Source organism: Centroberyx affinis, unplaced genomic scaffold, assembly GCF_046629955.1.
Source record: "Centroberyx affinis isolate AG114_WGS23_722 - 3 ecotype Tasmania unplaced genomic scaffold, CSIRO-AGI_Caff_v1 ptg000348l_1, whole genome shotgun sequence".
NCBI classification, from domain to species: Eukaryota; Metazoa; Chordata; class Actinopteri; order Beryciformes; family Berycidae; genus Centroberyx; species Centroberyx affinis.
This window is the reverse complement of record NW_027279020.1, coordinates 24,509-44,669: the sequence shown is the minus strand read 5'-3', so window position 1 is coordinate 44,669 and position 20,161 is coordinate 24,509. Positions and strand designations below refer to the sequence as shown.

At 42.5% G+C, this 20,161-nt stretch overlaps 2 protein-coding genes across 4 annotated transcripts; both read left to right on the top strand.

Annotated features, from left to right (window-relative positions):
• Positions 1–2,684: 2,684 nt before the first annotated feature.
• Positions 2,685–11,438, top strand: LOC139641137 (phosphoinositide 3-kinase regulatory subunit 5-like). 2 transcript variants are annotated; one of them, XM_071515398.1, is made up of 17 exons: positions 2,685–3,006; positions 4,082–4,182; positions 4,292–4,360; positions 4,456–4,594; positions 4,877–4,946; positions 5,269–5,443; positions 5,920–6,091; positions 6,372–6,440; positions 6,666–7,528; positions 7,730–7,855; positions 9,093–9,224; positions 9,451–9,544; positions 9,662–9,738; positions 9,852–9,945; positions 10,114–10,196; positions 10,298–10,416; positions 10,521–11,438. In XM_071515398.1, exons 1-17 carry the CDS (start codon positions 2,907–2,909, stop codon positions 10,666–10,668), a joined length of 2,631 nt encoding a protein of 876 aa, XP_071371499.1. In that variant the 5' UTR covers positions 2,685–2,906; the 3' UTR covers positions 10,669–11,438. The 2 variants fall into 2 exon arrangements, 1 of the variants encoding a protein (XP_071371499.1); XR_011694967.1 differs by lacking the exons at positions 10,298–10,416; positions 10,521–11,438 and having other exon boundaries at positions 9,662–9,677; positions 10,114–10,164.
• Positions 11,439–11,590: 152 nt separating this feature from the next.
• pik3r6b (phosphoinositide-3-kinase, regulatory subunit 6b) lies at positions 11,591–20,094 on the top strand. Of its 2 annotated transcripts, XM_071515414.1 has the most exons (21): positions 11,591–11,683; positions 11,849–11,877; positions 12,298–12,568; positions 12,681–12,776; positions 13,198–13,289; positions 13,541–13,609; positions 13,927–14,059; positions 14,205–14,274; positions 14,422–14,605; positions 14,785–14,932; positions 15,702–15,794; positions 15,926–16,283; positions 16,450–16,546; positions 16,655–16,774; positions 16,982–17,083; positions 18,108–18,213; positions 18,385–18,458; positions 18,577–18,667; positions 18,979–19,031; positions 19,189–19,286; positions 19,469–20,094. In XM_071515414.1, the coding sequence occupies exons 3-21, from the start codon at positions 12,553–12,555 to the stop codon at positions 19,623–19,625; spliced, it is 2,157 nt and encodes a 718-aa protein (XP_071371515.1). In that variant the 5' UTR covers positions 11,591–11,683; positions 11,849–11,877; positions 12,298–12,552; the 3' UTR covers positions 19,626–20,094. The 2 variants fall into 2 exon arrangements, with proteins under 2 accessions (XP_071371515.1, XP_071371516.1); XM_071515415.1 differs by lacking the exon at positions 13,541–13,609 and having other exon boundaries at positions 13,957–14,059.
• Positions 20,095–20,161: the final 67 nt, after the last annotated feature.

Sequence of the window (20,161 nt, the reverse complement as noted above, 5' to 3'; positions counted from 1 at the left end):
CCACCTCAGCATAAGACTCATTCAGTTCCTGTTTTGCAGCACAAGCTGTCCTGACTTGGCATTCGGCGGGTCTATTTTTGAAAAGCACAAACAGTGAAGGATGTGGTCTCTGTATTTGTGTTTCAGCTGCGGTAGATCTGGGATGCTCTAGGACACTGATACTACAGTTACAGGTAAGAATTATATCAACAGAGGTCTCTCTCTCTCTCTCTCTCTCTCTCTCTCTCTTTCTCTCTCTCTCTCTCTCTCTCCCTCTCTCTCTCTCACACACACACACACTTGTGTGTATGTCTGTCTCCAACTTGGTTTCAGGTTGGCCATGCAGCTGCCAGTGGTTGTTAGTGCTGTTGTTAGTGCTGTAGCTTTCTTCGAATGCTGCCACCTTTTTGTGGTGGTGCACCACTTCTACCAAATCACACTGCAAAGTGTTTGTGAAGCTCTGCAGATTTCCTGTTCCCTTTTTTTAACTGATCAAATGACTCCATAGCATAAGATACAACGTGTTTTCAGTATTTAACCTGGAAAATGTCCTTGCAGGAGATTAAATGAATCTTAGTGGAATAATTATCTTTGCTTCATTGAAAGTCAAGGGAATAAATATGAACACAGCATACTGGGCACTGGCACATGTCATTTAGTCACAGCATCATGGCTGTGAGTCTGACTGAACTGTGTCACCTGTCACCCCCCCCCCCCCCCCCCCTCTCTTTCCTGTCTTCCCTGCTTCGTTCAACTGTAAAATGCATCATAAAATTAAAATTGTATTAAAATAATCTTAATGCTTCAGGAAAGCCTGGCAGATCAGTATTTTTTGTACTGTTGAAGAAATGCACAGGTTCATTGGCAAGGGTCTGGAATATGGTCCGACTGCATAAGTACAATATGAGCACAATAGAGTAGCACCTGTTTCCTCAGTAGACAATTGACACTCCTGCTTGCTAAAGTTGGAAATGTCAGGTGTTGTTGTGCAGAGAGCTCCTTGTCAAGGTCAATGGAGACCTTGTGCCATTTATATTTCTTAGCTTGGTCATAGATGTCTGTGTTGCCCTGCTGCAATTAGAAATCTCTCTTAGTCTTGATCATTTCATATGCATTGCATGTTACTAGTGGGTATCAGTATGGAAATGGTTGGTCGCTTGTAATGTTGGCAAACAAGGAATTTAAACTTATTCTACTGTTGCACTCAGTGTGAGTTAAGTCACCACGGATAAGAATCTCAGCTAAATGCCTCAAAGGTAAAAATTTAAATTCCATATGAAAATAATTTTCATTTATATTATCAGTTTTTGTAAACCCCTGCAATTATGTATATTCTAGTGCAAACTTTTACACAATTTTTGATTAATGTTTGGTGCTGCTGGCTGCAGTCATTATAAATGTCTGTTTCAACTAGTTTAGATGCTGCTCCCATCCAATGTGTCACTGTACATGAGGAAATCAGTAAAATAATGAATCCAGTTTGTTTGTCATTGAGATTAGCTGCAATGATAATCAATCAAGATATTGCTCTTCTAAATGTCCAAGGCCTTTTGATACCACCCCCAAACCCTAATAAGTGATGTATGGGCTCCCAGTGGGGCTATTTTGGACCTTAGGAAGGGATTTCCCAATTGTGTAAGTTTTACAAAAACAATATATCGATGTATGCTAAACCAACATTCTAACTTGTATTGGTGCTTCCCGGAAGGCCTTTTCCTGTTTTGACAGGCACAGGTGACCCCAGTTTCCCATTCGTGTCACTACATACATTATTCACCACTGGTCACAGTGACACATCTGCCTCTAGGCCACAGCTGAGCACAATTACAACTTCCTTTCCTTTCCTTTCCTTTCACATCCACAGATCCTGCAGGACAAATATACTGTAGAATCCCAGGGGGAATATTTGTGACTGCGGCTGCTTTGTCCTCATCCGCAGGGATTTGATTCGACACAGTCTTATAGATTTGTATGCTCCTTCAGAAACTTGAATTTCTTCAAATTTATTGCTAACAGGAGTGGAGCAGTACAGGTATATAAGGTGCTTCCTTGGAAATGCATTATTAAACCAGTCTTCAACCCTCTATGAAAAGTTATTGCACAGTTTCCAAAATTGCCCATGTTGTTTTGTGTGGTTGGTGACAGAATTTAATGGCACGCAACATGCAATGTGTTTTTCCAGTCTGTCCCACAAGTGTGCATGTTTGACCTCAGGTGTCATGTGATCTGTGGTAGAGACTGGCCATCTAGCATGAAACTGCAAATTGAATCACTCCTCAACATATTTGTGTTTTTCTGCCTAATCGTACAATTTGCTCAAAGCATTGCAAAAATATCAGCCGAGACTGTGTTCGTACTTGACTGAATAGTGTTTGGCTGACTCTCCTACAGTAACTGTAATTTTAAAACCTTAAATGCTGTTCCCTGCTCGTTAATACAGTTAACGTAAGGATCAAGTTGTCCTTTTCCACTATTTGTTTCCATCCCAGCTCTGAGTCATATCAAATCCTTGGTGTCAGCGGCTGATTTTAAGAATGAAAAAGTAGAAGTTGTGGCTGCCTGTTTCTACCAACTCATCTCCGGTCGCCTCACAGAACCAATGACTCACTGGTTTTGGTAGGAAGTGGCTGACTATATTCTCTCCCCTGGCACCCTCGCTGTGGACATTTGTGTTTGCATCTCTGTTTGTGTGAACAAGGCTTTTATTCCGGACTGTGTTTTATTGTTTCTGTGTTGGTGAACAGGAACAATGGTGATTATGAAGTGTTGACAGAAGCATTGACAGGAACTCTAGACCGCTGAGGAGATATTGTTATACTGGAACACAACGCAGTGTGTAATTCTGCTCTTTGTTTTGGGACTTCTTGTTTGTTTATCTACTATATTTTCTGTGGATGTTGTGATGCCTCTGCAGAAGATGATCTAGGATGGAGCAGAGCTCGTGCACAGAGGATCGTATCCAGCACGCCCTTGAGCGCTGCCTCAGTGGCCTGGGACTCCACTCTCCTGACAAACAGCTCTGGAGCGGTAGGTCACTGTCCTGCCAGCCATGCCTGGCCCTAAACATTTATGTGACTGCTTCTAACAGTAACACTATCCAAAAGCATCTCTCTAAATGTGAAATTCAGGTGAAACCCAGGGTTCCTACACAGGTCTGGAAAGTCTGGAAAAGACTGGAACATTAATTTGATAATTTCCAGGTCTGGTTAAGTTTGGGAATTCCACAGAAAGTCTGGAAAAGAATGGAAAAATCGATTTTCTGTTATTGTAGACCCTCTGCCATTTGTTATATTTGTTCTTATGAAAAATAATCTTCAGCAATACAATGAGGGGGCCTAGTTGACAGTCATCTTGCCCAGCCACTATAAGCATACATTATATTGAACACAACCAAATTCTTCCAATTCACATAAGAAATTCAAATCTGGAACAAAATATAGAGTATGGAATTTTTAAATTAAAAAGTGTAGGAACCCTGGAAACCATAAGAGCAGTTGTTGGATGTGTTGAAGTGTTAAAACTTCTAGTGTCTAAAACGTGTGATTTAGAGGGCGTAACAGTGTCAGAGAGCATGTGTTACTTAAAAACCAGTTTATTAATATACTGCACAGCTGTAAGTGAACATGGATGCTGCTATTGAACTTCACCCGAGTATTAATTGAATGACAAAGCCAAAGAGTGGTTTTGTACCCATTTTATTGATCAAAACATACACCCAGAGTTATGGAGGCATTTGGGAACATTTTGTAATTAACTGCGTCTTGTGACAGAGTCAAATGGGAATTGAAAGTGGTGACGCATAGGATGACGGGCTGATGACAGAGGGCAGAGGGCATGGAGAAGGGGGGGTCTAATGCTATTAGAGTTATGCAAGAAGTTACATTTTGAAATACCATGGCCAAGGAAGCTTCATTCAGTATCATAGCAACTTTTGACTTGAAGGAAGTGGCATAATCACTTTGCTTCCATCTCTTTTGTTATTATTACATATCAACATATCTCGTAATAGCATGTTTTCCCCCTGCCTTGAGAGTGAAACCTAAAAGGAGAAATAAAACTTGGTTGGTGTTTCGCCCTCAAGCTCTGTGTTTTGTCTAACTAGCTGGTCTGTGCATAAACCGCTGGTGTTTGGAGGAACTAGTGAAGAGAGATCCCCACAACTTCCTCATCCTCCTGCAGCAGCTTCTGAGGAAAACAAAGGAGGTGATGACCGCAAAGGCCAAAATCATTTTCATATAATATACTGCAAATCATAAAAATATGTTTCAGTAGACTGTCATGATGAATAGATGTTTCTCTTTGTCTTGTGCAGGTGCTAGTGCAGTGTCAGTATGAACTGGTGGTCCCCCTCGCTCTCCTGTTCTCTTCAGCTCTCCTGAAAGTGAGTGGGGATAGTTTATCACCATCCGACACAATTGTTGGACATTTCATTTTGGAATGGAACTCTTTGCAAACTCTCTTCTGTGCTGCTTGCAGGTTCCTCACCTGGCTTCAGACTGCGGCGTGCTGCAGGAGGCTTACTTGCTGTTCCACAGTTTCCTGTCCTGGCCGGAGCCTTGCTGCTCTGCCAGCAAACGCCTGCTGCATGTCATCAGACAGGAGCTCAGAGCGCCAGGTACCACTGAAGCTCATATAACAATGTTTCTTTAAAACCTATACAAGGGAGAAGTTGGAGTGGAAGGCAAAAAATTGTTTTATAAAAGCCCAGTGCTGCCTCACTGCTTTCTTTCAAGGTTGGGAAGTAAGGGATCCTGTTGTTGCTTGTCCATGCAGTATAGATACTGTCCATATATCACTGTGACCATATGGGGGCGCTGTTTACCTACACAGTGTTAAAGTCAACTTTGGTTTCCATGAAAGAGAGATTAGATCATTGTCTGTCAACCTTTTCTTTTAGGTATTTCTTTTCAAAGACTGGTGAGGGAGGAGCAGGGTTTATCACCTGAGATCCACTGCTCTAAAATTATGTAAGTGAATTCAGACTTTGCTAATTGTTATTGTTATATCCATCCATTCTTTGAATATGGGACTTTCTGTACTTCCACCCTTTTAGGACCAGCCTGTTCCCATAAATAATATCCTGAGTCTGATAGAATCTGATACTGAATGTCACATAACAAACTTCTGGGAGTCTGGGTTAGTACAGAAAACCCAAGGCCCTCCTCCATACACCGTAAATCCTGCTCCTTCAGAGGCAACATTTATGATTATCGTATCCTTGTTCTCCTACGTGTGTGTGTGTGCTTGTGTGTGTGTACATGTGTGCATGCATTTGTGACTCTCTATTAGGACGGTGTTGTTGGTGAGCCCAGATGAGGATGTCCCTCCAGAGGTCCAGTCCGTCTCTGAGCAGCTGAGCGGCGCCCGCCACTCCCAGAGAGACGTCACTGTCAGCCTCATCCTGCACGGCTTCCAGGCCGCCATGGGAGCCAAGCACCTGGACACACTGCACACGGCCCTGCAGGTGGCTGCACCAACACTCCTGTCACCACTGTCAGCACTTTCTCTATTGTGCAGAGATGAGACATCTCATCCTATTTTCAGGATTTCACCTTTTTCAGACACATCTCCCTCTCTTACTTTCTGCTTTTGTCTCTTCCTGATCACATCCCTGATTGTTGCAGAGTTTGTATATACTCTTCCAGCACTAATCTCCTAGTTCTGTTTTTTAAGAATCACCTTCATAGGAAACCAAATTTAGTTAATGAAGCTCGTTCCCATTTGTTGGTTTTCTTGCCATTTTTCATAATTTTTATCCAACTTTTTTACACCACTGTCTCTTTGTGTTTTATTGTATGTAAAGCACTTTGTAAACATTGTTTATGGAAATGTGCAATACAAATAAAGTTGTATTTATTGACATCAACCACATTATTTAATTCACACAATAATGATAAGATGCCGTTTATTCCTAAGACAAACTTCCTTTTGCTCTTCCAGACCAAGCAGCCAGAGGAGCTGGATCAGCTCCTGGCAGCAGTGACAGACTCCATGGAGACAGCAGCCTCCACAGCAGATCCCAGCACAGCTAGAGAGGGTCTGCTGCAGCGCATGGAGAGGCTCGGACAAAGCCTCGCAGTCCCCGCTCCCGCTGACGGCTGCTCAGACCCCGGTGAGAGAGAGAACTTGGTCGAATGTACGATACTGTGAACAGACCGGAGATAGTTATGAAGGATGAACAGTGATTACAAGGGAGTGGCGTGTTGCTTTGACCTTTAGAAAATGACATTAAGTATTACCGTTCCAGATTGTCGTCATGAGAAAAATATATTTAACTCCTATAAGGAAGGAGTGTTTTTGTTTGCAGAACCTGTGGAGATTACACCTGCTTTCAAAGATTTGTCTCAAATAGCAAGTGCGTTCTTAATTGCAGTGTTGTCTCTTCTCATTAGGGGCTGTTGAGACTCTAGTGCTGCCCTTTCCCAAATGTCACATGTGCTCCTGGGAAAAAGACAACTTTGGTAATTAGTTCCTGTTCCACTTTGAAAAACTCTACACCAGTTCTACATCATCTATTATCCTCTATATTCCACTTTGAAATCCCTTCTCTTCTTCTTTTATACCTGTTGTACCTTCTCTATCCTCTCCCTTAACCCTAACTCTGGGATAAGTGTGTATCATATGGTTGTTTTATTTTCCTCCATTGGATCCGATGCCTCTGATTCAGCTCTTTTACATTCATCCAGATTTTCTGAGTGACATTCTTGCAAGTGAGCTCGACCGGGATTTGCCTCCAGACTGTTTCCACCCAACAGAACTGGATGAGGATGACAATAATGAGGTAAATGGGGACGAGGAAGCGGTGGAGGTGGAGGCGGAGGAAAAGAAAGTGGACCGTGAATTCCAAAACCACCGTATCTCCACCGCGTCCACCTCCTCTAGGGACTCCATGTTCTCCAGCTACTCTCTGTCGTCCAGCTGGTCTGTCCCGTCCACGCTGTCCGGCTCCTCGGGCGTGGACAGCGACTTCAGCGAGGACACCGAGGAGGGACAAGACAGCCAACCGAAGCCCAGGAAGAAACCCAAAAAGAAGTCCAGATCCCTCTTGAGAGTGGAGCGCTTCTCCTTGCTCTTCAAGTCTCACCGCAGCCCGTCCGTCTGCCGCCGCGCCCAGAGCATGGGCTACCGCGGTGATGTCATCAAGGACTTCCCGCCAACTGTTGCGCAGTTCAAGCGCTACAATTCCCTACCCAGACAGGTTCATGGATCTGCTGCGTCCCCTCCCTTCGCCCCCCTGGATCCTCTTTCCCCCCAGAAGCACGTGTGCGTCCGCAGGAGGCCCATCCTGAGCTGCAACGAGGGGGATGTGGCGGAGGCGTCCACCCTGGTCAGAGTGGTGGTGTTCGGGGGTGACAAAGAGGCCGGCAGGCTGGCCAGGGCGTACAGCGACCTGCAGCAGAAGGAGAGCAAGTGTCCCCGACTCACCAGGATGTGCAAGCTGCAGTTCTACTTTGTTCCAGCCAAAAGGAAAACAGTAGGAAATCCAGGAGGAGGAAACACTCCAACTGAGGGGCAAACAGGAAGTCCATTCAAAGCCACACCCTCGATGGTGAGACCTTGGTCAATTCAGTCTAGTACCTTAGTACATTTACATATGTACATAGGTGCATAGTACTGTAGTAGTCATAGTAATACTGTAGTTCACCATTGTTCTTCTAACAGTATACTATGGAGTGTTATAATGTATTTCTATGATGTAGGTAGTAAGAATGTACCTTTTTGCCCCATTCTCTTTTCTCTGCTCTGTCAGGAGTCTAGTGACATCGTACTGGAGGACAACACAACTGACATCGCCCAGATGATGGGCATGATCGATCCCTGGTACGAACGGAGCGTGCTCAGTCTGCTCAGCCTGTCCTCTGATGTCCTTTGTCAGGTATCTCAACTACTTTACTTACTCACCTCCCACTGGTCCAGCCATTAGCTGTTATTAAGTTAATAAATTAGTAGTTAAAGCACTAGGTAATAATGTACTTGACAATGACAGCGAGAGGTAACTGACTTCATTACCCAGAAATCATGTAATGTGACGTCAGTAAACTGCGCACTCCTCTGACCTAAATTTTTATTTTCTCATTGGCTGGTGGGGGTGGAGGTGGTGATGCTCTGTCAGCTACTACGACCCAGAAACGGTGAAGTGCGGTTTTATATGACCGGTGTGGCTAGCTAGAGGTTGAAGAATGATGTCATGATATTATTGGTTGAAATTGGTTGGTTACTGCTTACATAAGCACACAGCATATTTTGTTTTACAGGAAGAAAACATGATTGGATTTTGATATAAGAATACAAAGAAATAGATTTTTTTTATTTTTTTTTGCATATATTGTTAAATAGGTGCACAATATGACCGGGCATGTGATCTAAAAGGGTTAAAAATGCATTTTTTATTTCATCTCGACTAAGTTTCGAGTCATCACTCGAAGATTCCCTGCCAGTGGCCGTACCTGACACTAGAATTTTATTTGGGCAAATAGGATTCATCCACAGCATCTCAATTAGCTGGAATGGGACGATCTTATCTGTTGCAGCTCCAAGTTGTAATTTAGGCTGATAATAAAGGTGTGTTTTCATTAAGTCTTGCCTAGTACGGCTTTAATTGCTTTATTTTGCCAATCTTTAAAATATATGCTATTTCTACAAAAACACATCAATGTTCAAAAACACCAAGAAAGACATGAGAAAGTCATCTACCTTTTTCCACTGTGGTCACAGGCAAGAGGCACTATTAATAATAAATGAAATCACAAGAATTCATAATTTACATCCTGCCAACAAATGAAAAATTTCCAATGCAAACCTGTCACAGAGGAACAATTTCAAGAAGCCATCTTTCATTTAGCCAAACATTTCCCCCACCCAAAGGTGATATTTGTACTTTTCCCATTTCAGGCAGGGCTTTTGGGAATATAGACAACCTAGGCCAAAACATTCTATAAATGCTGGTCCTTACCACCTTATACCTGGTACAGAATACAAAATTTGATAGTGTTAGGTTGGTATACTGATAAGATCGGTGCTTCATGTTGTACTATAGGTACATAATGCTGTCATTTCATCTCAATACATTTGAATTGCAGATGTAAAACTGATGTTTGTCCTCTGCTTCCTAGACAGCTGGTAAGGTGGACGGTGTCTCAGTGAGCGCTGGTAGTGTGGAGGGTCTTCCCCTGCTGGCTGACCTGGTGCTTTATTATTGTAGACATGCAGACCAGCCTGCTCTGGTGCAGCTCTACCAGGCCGAGGTCAGAGCACAAAGATACAACACACACACACACGCACGCACACGCACACACACACACACACACACGCACACACAGTCACTCACTCCAGATTATACATTCATGAAAGGACGTGTCCACTCACAAATGAATATACTTTGATACATGCACAAAATGAACACACACACACACACACACACACACACACACTCACCATATAAATGTTTAATGTTGTTTCTTCTCTGCACAGCTGACCCTGGCTGGAGGAGAGAGGAGGAGGGAAGTGTTTATTCATTCACTGGAGCTTGGACACACCGCTGGAACTAGAGCTGTCAAAGCTATGGGTGAGTCACACACTGACTGACATACCCAGACACACACAGCTGCATACAGAGGAGCACACACACACACACACACATACACACACACACAGGCTAATGCGTACTGCACTCTCTCTACAGGTGCCGCCAGCAAAAGGTTTGGTATTGACGGGGAACGGGAAGCAGTGCCTTTAACATTAAGTGTTGCCTACAACAAGGTGCCTATTGTTACTGCTCTGACACCCACACATTCCCTACAACACAATAACACATATTATAAGTTCATAGCCTTACCTATTTTTCAACTTGCATCATCTAATCCCCATTACAGGTGGCTGTAAGTGGGAGGAGTCAGTGGACGCAGGCAGAGATGGTTTGCACATCAGTAAACCTTTACAAAGCCTGCAAGAAACCTGAGCAGCTAGGTGTGTGACTCCGGCTTTAAGTATGCTTCCCATGCTGAGCCGAGCGTGCTCTTTGGATGATGCACCAATTTCAACTGTGATTGTATTGTTGTTTCTTCCCGTCTTATGAATGCCCTTCACTGCTCTGTGGTTTACCAACAAATCGACAGTAATGTCCCCTCTGTCTAGACTCGAGAGTGGAGAGTCTGCAGCTGACAATGACAGAAGTCCTAAAGAGACAGTCCTCCAAGTCTAAGAAGGGCTACAACCAGGTGAGGAGCATGGATCGACCCGTTCAAAATAAACACATCTCATGCACATCTTCCCTTTAAATCTCCTCCTCCTTACACTTTTATCTCTAACACACTCGCAGCACATCTCGATTTCGGAGGTGAAGGTGGACAAGGTCCAGGTAGAGGGTGGAGATGATGGGACGACCTTCGCCGTGTGTCTGGACCGGGACGAGAAGAAGATCATCCAGAGTGTCACCAGGTACCGCAGAGTGCCATCACACGCTCATTTCATATCATTTAATGTTATAAAGTTGAGTCATAACATCTGCATGCATTTCTCAGCTGTATGTGCCTTGTTTGCAGGTGTGAGGTGTCTCTATGCTGTAAACCAGGTAGCGGCTCTGACTGGAGGTCCTATAAGCCCTCGCCGGGCCAAGTCCAGCCCCTGCACCCCTCCTACTGCTCCCTGCTCTGCCTCCCCATCACCTCTTTCTCTGCCTCATATCCCTGACACACTCTCTAATACTATACTGAACCAAACTGTACTGCACTGGGCCGGGCAATAGAACCAGGGAAGTGGTAGCCTATATGAAGATTGTATGGACTTTTTTCAAGATTTCTTTTTTTGGATACAAAACTCCCATTCATTTCTACCAGGAGATTACGGTTTTCCTGTTCTTTTCCTGGCTTTCATGCCTGAGTCCTCCCAAAGATTAACTGTTGTGTTACATCCAGAGGAGAGCTTCATCTTCCAGAGACTTCAAAGTTACCACCTCTGTTTTCACATTCAAAATGCAGAATCACATCACGAAGTTGAGCTGACTGTTACAAATTATACATAGGAATGCTGAAAACTGTATGTATATTAATTGGGATGTTTACTATAGGTGTTTGGACTGATGTGTTCTTAGAGGTCTTGTTTGGCATGTCCCACTTCCAACCTCTACACAGAGAATGTGTTTGGAGAATAACAAAGAAGAATAAATGTTAGCATTCCTGGTGGGTGGAGATGACACTGCAGGGCTTTGAGAGACAGTATTTCACTCTCATTATTTGCCGTCTCCATTGTAACAGCAGAAAACTGCTTACTTGATTACTATTGTGTACGTTCTGTTGATGTACTTTCATCAGTGACAGGGTAATAGCCTACTTGCAAATGTGTGATAAAATAAGCTATTTATTTTTTAAAGATCAAGCAATGAGAACGTTTTTTTTTTAAAGGATTTTAAAAACAGTGTATTTCATTTTGTTTATAGTTGTCACATATCATTATGGTTGTAATAAAGACATTTCAATCAACTTCATTCATTCTTTGTTCTCACTGTTTAGACAATGATTCACTGTTCACAGATTGTCTTTCCCCAACTTCCTCTTATGAATGACACACCCTGTCTTACCCAGGTGAAATAAACACTGGTCACGATCAAAATATCTGACTGTGTTGCTACAGACTCTTTCAGCATAAAGTCAGCTCAGGTCGCATTATAGTGGACGATCCTCAAGGGAAAACTGCTGGAGCTACATTGGTAAGCTTCCTTTACAATTGAATTACTTCATTGTGAATTAAGCAACAGAGGAAGAGGAGTGTTGTTGTTATTGGAACTCGTTTTCATTGTTTAAAAGAGAGATTGTGTTTCATTTGTTTGGCCAGCCAGCTCAAAAGCCACATGTCATTTCTCATTATACTGTAGGAGACAGTCTAGTAGAAGAGCAATATTTGGTAAGTTTTCTTTCAAATGTGATTACTTCATACTGAATCAAGATGAACTCATTTGCATAGAGTCAGTGTAACACTACACAAATGTCTCCTGTTGTCTCTCAGTTGACAACCTGTACATTTATAGTACGTTTATAGTACTCTTCACCCCTCCACATCTGAGCAGACAGGAAGATACATTTAGTATTGCACTGCAGTATATGAGATGAAGTGACTCATGTCTGTAGGAGGTGTGTGCAGATGAGCTCTGTTTGTGACCTTGAACAAGCAATTTTTGGTGAATAAATTTCTCGATCGCCAAAATTCACACAGGGGAGTTTGTTTTGTTGTTTACATGAAATTTGATCAGTTACAGTTTTGCTTATTATTGGGCTGCAGAATCCACCTTTCTCTTCTTGTCTTCAAAAACTTTTCAATGCACAGACCACAGTTCAACACTTTTAACTGATCCTGTTTTTGGAGATGGGACGAATGCAACCAACACATTGTCTGTTGGGCTCTGAGCTTTTTACTGACAGGAGATGACAACATCTGACGGACTCAAACCTCCTGAGAGTGAATATGGCAGATTTTCTTTGGTCAGTAGATAATCTTTTGGTTATCATAGTTCAGTTTGTTCTGGCTGGAGCCCGTGCTGCAGAAATTAGTGCTCTCCTGAGACTCTGAAGAGGAAACAAGATGTTTGATCCAACAGGTAAGTAGTTGGTTATTTTTACCCATCTTCACAGTACCAGCCTGTCTGGCTACTAACATGCTTTAGAACGCAAACTTAACTTTGTGATAGTGATCTTGATCTTCATCTTTAGCTGGTGTGGATGGTTCCTCAGCAGTGGAGTCCAGCCTGTACAACAGTGTCCAGGCAGTTCTCAGAGAGCTGAACAGCCAAAGTACTTCACATGAAGGTACAGTTGACTTAAAGGGCAATGGAAACCCTTAGACCAAGACATACAACCTACAATTCATCATTAGAAATATGTATAATATAAATATTTACAACCAGTAACATTTACTGGCAGCTATCACTAACTAAGCAGATAAATATACTGTAAAAAAAAAAAAAAAAAAAAACCCTCTCATGTCTTAAACTATGTTTTCCTTTAAAAAAAAAAGTGAAAAAAAAAAATTAAATCTGTAAGACATTGTGGGATAATTTCACTTGGTTCTAGTGCAGTTTCACCTGTTTCAGTATCTTGAAATAAGATGGATCTTTCCATATTATCAAGATAATGTCACTTTCAAAAAAAATCTCCTGACAGATTTTCTTTTTATTAACAATTAACATGCTACAAAATATGCATAGCAAAATGAATGTCTGCTCCTTAGGAATGCTGAGATGGACTCTTCATAAGAAGGTGGAGAGCCATCCATCCAACACTGTCTCATTGATCAGGGTGCTGGTGAAAGAGCTAGGGAAGGTTTGTCCTTCATATCCTCAATTACCCTTTAAGATTTCAACATTAAAGTATGTTGTGCACATTCAGCATGATATGCCGCCACACACACAGCATACATGCCTCCTCTCTTTCTCATGCAGAACTCCCTGAATCTGTTGCTGTAAATAAAGATGTATTCTGATTCAGCCTGTCCGGTTAAATATGGGTCAAATTTGCTTGCGGAGGCAGAAAGACATGCCACTAATGTAACATCTGTTTGATTTTTGATGCAGGTTGGTAGAACGCATTGTAACATGTTTGTCATTCCACTGCTGCACACTCTCTCCTACGTGGTTATTCAGGTAAGACATCTATTTACCCCATTGTTGAGCCATATGATGTTGCTCCTAGAAAATCTGCAACAGTGACAAGCTTTGTTTGGTTGAAACTTGCTCTCTTGGGAACAGGCCTATTCTTTATAGGCAGAATATTTCTGGCTCTTTACTGGCTTGTTGAATGTGATAGTGGAGGGATGTTCAAAATAGTTATAGTAGCATGTCAAAAGACAAAAGGCTTTAGACTTGCAGACCAACAGACAATAGATTATTATATAGCATGCCAGGTCATCACAATTTTCTATTTTTAAATGTCTATTGTTTGCTTTTTCTTTATTCTGCAGTCAGGTGCCATTCCTAATACCCTTTACCAGAGAGTGTATGACTGCTTGAGGAAACTACTGATATTACCACTGCCCTACTCTGCTGTTGCCCTGAGTAACCTGAGGAGCATCAAGATGGAAATGACCACACCAGGTACCATGCATCGATGAACACGCTTTCAGAAGGCTGTAAAGGGACGATGCTAGACAGCTGTTACTAGAGGAATAAAGTTAGCTGCAGAATACCACACATACTGTCAAAAGCTGGTGATTTGACAGTCAAATCCTTCCTCCAACAGGTGCTTTATATCAGAGGAGGGTCATTGCAGAGCAGAACTTAAAGAATGAACATTTCACCTTGCGGGAAAAGTGAGTATGAAACACCAATGCATTCAGCGCTCAAACGGCATATATTTTTACTCTCAGAAAGACGTTAAACATGTATTTTTTAGCATCGACCAGGCCATTTTATCACAACCGGTGTCTCCTGCCGGCCTGTTGGCTGGCTCCCTGCAGGGTGTTTGTGCTTGCAGACCCGGCTGTGTTTTCTGGCCCACTGGGAGCAGCAGTGAGAGCAGACTTGCAGATGGCCGGCCCGTTCACGGACACACTGACCCAGGAGAAAGCAGTGGTGCTACACACACTGCAGACAGGGCTGGGGACGGCCTGCCAAAGCTCCGCGCTGGTTCAGGCTCTGCAGGTAAGCAAGATGGACAGTTTACAAAGACTTTTGGATAATTACATACAGGATTTATGAAGCAAGATTCTCTTAACAGATGCATACATTTTCTGTTCATCCAGTATTCAGTATTGTTTTATTTGTGTATACAAAGCAGATCTGTGTGTGTGTGTGTGTGTGTGTGTGTGTGTGTGTTACAGGCTTTAGGGGAACATGCAGTACAGAAATACTTCCAGGAAGTGGTTGTAGCTGTGGAGCAGAGTATAGAGCATGGTGCAGTCGGTCATGTGGGCTACCTAAACAGACTGCAACACATCTACAGAGACATCCTGACTGCCTCTAAAGGAGGTGTGTGTGATGCTGAGATAAGAGCATGAACAAACATACCATGGGTCATAAGACGCTGAGTGTTTTGTAACACAAAGGGTTATAGTGTAGCACAAGCAATACTATTACACAAACAAATATTTGTGAATTATGGGCATGTATGGCACATAAATGGACCATCCTACGTGGTTTTTTTTTGACTCTACTAAATAAAAAAAACTGTGATCTGTGGGTTGGTGTTCAGCACTGAGGTCGTAACACAGTGTGTGACAGTGCATTAGTATTGAAATAGTGAGCAAAATTTGTTGGATTTTTTTTTTTTGCTGTTAGCATTGTCAAGGCCAGGAAGGAACCATAGTCAAAATCTGACTGTCTGCTGTTTTACCTAATTTCCCTTAACTCATAATACACTCTGGATAAGTTAAAATAACTTAAGCTCACTTTTTGGCAGAAAAAATGTATCCAAGGTACTCTTCCCATACAAAAAGTAAAAAGCCTTTATTATTTATTGGTTTAAAAAGCACTGACACGTTGCAGCACATACATAGCCTGGATACATTTTTTCTGCATGGATACGTTTGAATACATTTTGACCCTCTCACCCAAGCTTCAATGAGCACCTCTCCATACTACACTGAAGCCAAGGCAGCATTCCTTCTTAGTAAATTTACTTAAGCCTCCTCCACCGGTCCCCCAGCTGCATGTGTCCCCTCTCCTTGAGCTCCCACCCTACATTTATTTCTGTTCTGACTTGACGGGACTGCTGTTATTTTTACTCTTTTTTTCTCAGGAACAGCCCAGGTGGATCACGGCTCTGTGTGCAGCGCTGCAATGCCCACTCCGGAGATCAACTTCCTCTTGTGGCACAATGAAGAGGATCTATGTGAGTCGATCAGAGGAACAAAAACACTGTATATTTCTGTTCATAAGACCCACAAAGAGTACATATCACACAATGTGTAATCTAGAGGCTGTTGCAGTTGATACAGCACACTAAATGTAGCTTTCACACAGGGAACGCACTAACAAACTTTGCCCTGGGTTCCTGCCCTAACCCCGTTACGGATAAAGAGGAGGACAAAAGAGATTCGGTGCTGTCTGTGGACAGTGGGATAGAAAAAGATCTGAAGGACCTGGAATTAGATGACAAAGAGCAGCTCCCAGCCAGAAATCTTGCGACGGCGTTCACCCGGAGACCTGCGTTAAAGAGTATGAAGCCAGCAGACAAACTGACCCTAATGAGGGAGAAGATGGAGGCATATCCCAGCAGCTCTCCTCCCCTTAAAGAGGAGCGCGGTCTGACAGCGCGGGTGGTGGTGATGGGGGACGACCGGGCGCTGGGAAGGCTAACCAAGGTTTATCGCTCTATTCGGTGAGGAACTGGTTTTTCATGCATTCTCTTACAAACAGCGTTAACGGCAAAAGTGCGTTCCTCATACCTTTCATGCGTTTCCTTTTGTGTGTGTGTGTGTGTGTGTGTGTCTGTGTGTGAAAGCATGGATGTGTGTCTCCAGTAATGCCTTCCATATATTTCACAGAGAAAGAGAGTCAAAACATCTCATTTTGACCAAGAAACTGAACCTGCAGTTGTACTACATCCCAGTCACTGACGCTGCGCCGTCCCTCAGTTCACCTGTGAGTTTCACTGAGTCACTCATATCATGTCACTTCATTTGATATACTCAGCCCTTACTGGTATGAATGGAATTTATATGACATCGCAGCACCTCTTACTCCCTACAGGGCAGCCCATGTCAGGATGAAGGTAAACTGTCTCTAGCCTCGTTGTTGGGAAGAGTGGATCCATGGTACGACAGCAACATCAACAGTCTGGGAGCTGTAATCCCGAAACTTGCTGAAATGGTAAAGGATAACATCTCATTAACTGAGTGCAGGTTGTTGGTGTGTGTGAAGAGGATTGAGGAAGAGAGAAGCATAAACAGATAGAGAGATAGCAAGAGGCAACAAGAGGGAAGGAGAGATAAGAAATAGGTTAAAAAAGAGAGCTGGTCAGATATGCATGGGACTCATCTGATGCCTTCTTCCTTCTGTTGTGTCTATCCATGGCAGCACTCTAATCACAGCAAGCCAAACCTCTTCCTATTGGACACCCTGTCCTACTACCTCCGCTGTGGGATGCAGCCGGTAAACCTGCCGTTCTACTCTGTCAAGGTACAGGCCCGCTGTCATGCATATAGATACCAAAGTCACATGAATGTTAATGATGACATGATAGGCAAGTCAGTGTGTTCAGCCACATCCTGTTGAAGCACTGGTTTGGCCTAAAAGTTACACAGGCCTATTAGCAGCTGAAGGATAAAGACAATAAACTGGTCGTCTCATTTTCTTTTTCACTGTTCGCATAGCAATATCATAGTTTGATATGGGAGCTGCATGTGTGATTATGTTTCATATGTTACATTAGATTTAGACTTACAAAAGTATCACACTATCACAGGATTAGATCGTGTTAGAGACACACACAGACTCTCAAAAGACTAGTAGTCATTTTCTGTGCTTCCCAGTGCTTTACAATTCAAAGATATCATAAATTCCTTGTTCCTAAAATGTTTTTAAAAAAGTTGGCGGTGGACTCTAATTACTGTAGGGAGTATATCGCTCCCAGTGTGTCTTGTATCGTATGTCTCCCTTAATCAAGGGTGGAATATTTTATTTCTTTACACTGAGCACATATTTAAAGGTGCAACAAGAAGCATTTTTAAACATCAATATGTCATTGTCAAATTATAATTGTGACACCTTGGTATAATCACCGTAAAAAAAAAAAAAATGAGGCCATGGTCAAGACAAATAGTAGCATCTGTTTCTCCAAATTAAGACCAACCGTTGCTTCCTGTCGCAGAGGATGTTGCTACTTCACTTTTTCCACCATCTGCCATTGCAAGAAAGTCATGTTTTAGCTGTTTACGCTGGAAGTAGAGCACCCTCTTCCTGTTATTTGCCATAAAACAATCTCCCTTTGTGCTGTAAAGCAATACAGCAGATTTCCAAATCTGCCAAATCTGACCTGGTGGCATACGATGTAAAATACAGTGTAGAGGCTGGTAGAAGCTGCCAGTCTTCTCGGTATTGGTCTTGTCTGTTTATGATAATTGTAGTAATATGTCAAAATTAATGTGGTAATGATTTATTCATGCACCTTCTCTGGCTAAATAAAGATGAAATATGTGTTTAGATCACCCGCTCCAGCTACAATGTGAGTTCGACGGTGGAGGAGGTGTTTGTGTCTCGTCTGCAAGCGGACTTCCCTGAGTTCAGACAACTAAAAGAAAAGCTCCTGAGTATGTCTCTCTCTCTCTCTCTCTCTCTCTCTCTCTCTCTCTCTCTCTCTCTCTCTCTCTCTCTCTCTCTCTCTCTCTCTCTCTCTGTGTATGGAGACTGACATGATTGCCTTAACATTACATACACTTGACTAGCTTGTCCATTTTAAAGTGAGGTATCGTCTTTGACAGAGGAATCTTCTGTGCGACGAAAGAGGAAAACAGTGCAAGTCTTTGGGGCAGTCGTCTCTGTCAGTTACAAGAAGGTGTGGTCCTCAACAACTTCCTCATTATTATTGCATTATTACTTCATGCTGAAGCGTCATCAACAGCAGGACTTGGGCTCACTGAGAGAATCTTTGCTTTGTGTCTTATTGTCATCAGATCTCTTTAAGCAGGCGATTTGTTGTAAGGGGAATGGCACCCACAACCTGTGGAGTGGTCATTACAGCAGAATCACCCACTGACATCGCAGGTTTGCCTTTCATATGGATTTTTATTGCTATTTAGTCATAGCTTTATGGTAATTCTCATGGGTTATCTCATAGCTTTGTATAGCACACTGGAGTTTGATGTTTGTAATATTAGTTTTTCTTCCATTAAAATAATGAAGAGTAATGTGTTTTTATCCAGGTTAATTACCTCAAGTGTCAATCAACACTTCTCTTAGGCATGACAATTAGCTTTTCTTGTTATGTGACTGTCATGCCACCCTGTTCACATAATAAATAAAAGTTATCATAAAGCCACAATTAATTAAATTAACAGCTATTTCACTTTGTCTAGGTCAGAATTACCTCACTGTCAGTTTTGACAGCATGAACCCAAGATACTACACAGTAAGAAGTCATTTACTACTACTGATTAATGTTGGTTAATGTTTAATTAGATTTTTTTTTATTGTACATTAGCCCCTGTCTGCCATGTTTGTGTAACTAAAACTGGAATGCAAAGTGTGAAACTGTCTAAACAATCTATCCACTTTTCTGTTTTGAGATCCAAACCCAAAACATTAGCATCCGGACGTTGGAGCAGCGAACGTTCACTGTGTGTCTAGACAAGGACTCCCGCAGGACATATAATGATGTCCAAAGGTAACGTGAAACTCTGCAGCATTCAGTAAGCACTGGGCATGTGCGAACTGGGAATGGTCAGATACAGGCACAGAGAATTTCGCCCGCTGAACGCCCCATTGTTCCTTTTGACCATAAGCAAATTGAAACTGCCCTTATCATAAACTGTGATAACAAAGTCACTTCTCATCCCTCGTTTACAGAATAGACATTTCTCCCTGCTTGGACCCGGGCTACAGCCTCCAGTCCAGTGGCAAGTCAAAGTTCGCTGTGAGGAATGAACAAGAGCCGGCACCCAGCAAGTATGGGAACAGGGTGCTGTCACTGCCGATCAACACCTTCAGCGGCGTCACCCTTTGATGGAGGGACGTGATGAGCTGTCTATTACATGTGTACATGTAAAGAAGGGACATGACGTGATATAATGCTGTTAATCATGCTCTGCCAACACAGAACTGTGTGTTATATTGTACTAAACTACATTGTGACTTCCCTATTTTTAGATTGTATTGCATTGCTTTTTATTACTCTCTAACTGGAAATACACAAGCTATAATAACTACAGTGTAGCCTTGTTAAACAGGCAGCATGTGTGGCAGACTCAGTGTGTGCTGTGCTGAGGAACAAGGCCAAACAATAATGGAGTTTAGTGGGTTGCTGTAAGTGCAACACGATGATGACAAGGACGTTTACAGTGTTATATGTTTGCACAAGGTCTCTGTTTACACTGAGGGAACAGACACATGTTACTATGTGGTGATTATTTATGATGTTTGTGGATTCAAATTAAATGACAACATATTGGTAACTGTTTAAATAAACTATAATAACCTTCACCTGCATTTGTTTCTCTTGTAAGTAGGAATAATCAGTAATGGGTTTTGAAGAATGTTATT

Excerpts from the sequence above, each read along its gene's own strand:
- LOC139641137 (XM_071515398.1), top strand. The coding sequence starts at position 2,907 with ATGGAGCAGAGCTCGTGCACAGAGGATCGTATCCAGCACGCCCTTGAG. Across the intron at positions 4,595-4,876 it reads ACAGGAGCTCAGAGCGCCAG|GTATTTCTTTTCAAAGACTG; the intron begins GTACCACTGAAG and ends CTTTTCTTTTAG. Across the intron at positions 6,441-6,665 it reads CTGGGAAAAAGACAACTTTG|ATTTTCTGAGTGACATTCTT; the intron begins GTAATTAGTTCC and ends ACATTCATCCAG.
- pik3r6b (XM_071515414.1), top strand. Across the intron at positions 14,060-14,204 it reads GATGGAAATGACCACACCAG|GTGCTTTATATCAGAGGAGG; the intron begins GTACCATGCATC and ends TTCCTCCAACAG. Across the intron at positions 19,287-19,468 it reads ACATATAATGATGTCCAAAG|AATAGACATTTCTCCCTGCT; the intron begins GTAACGTGAAAC and ends CCTCGTTTACAG.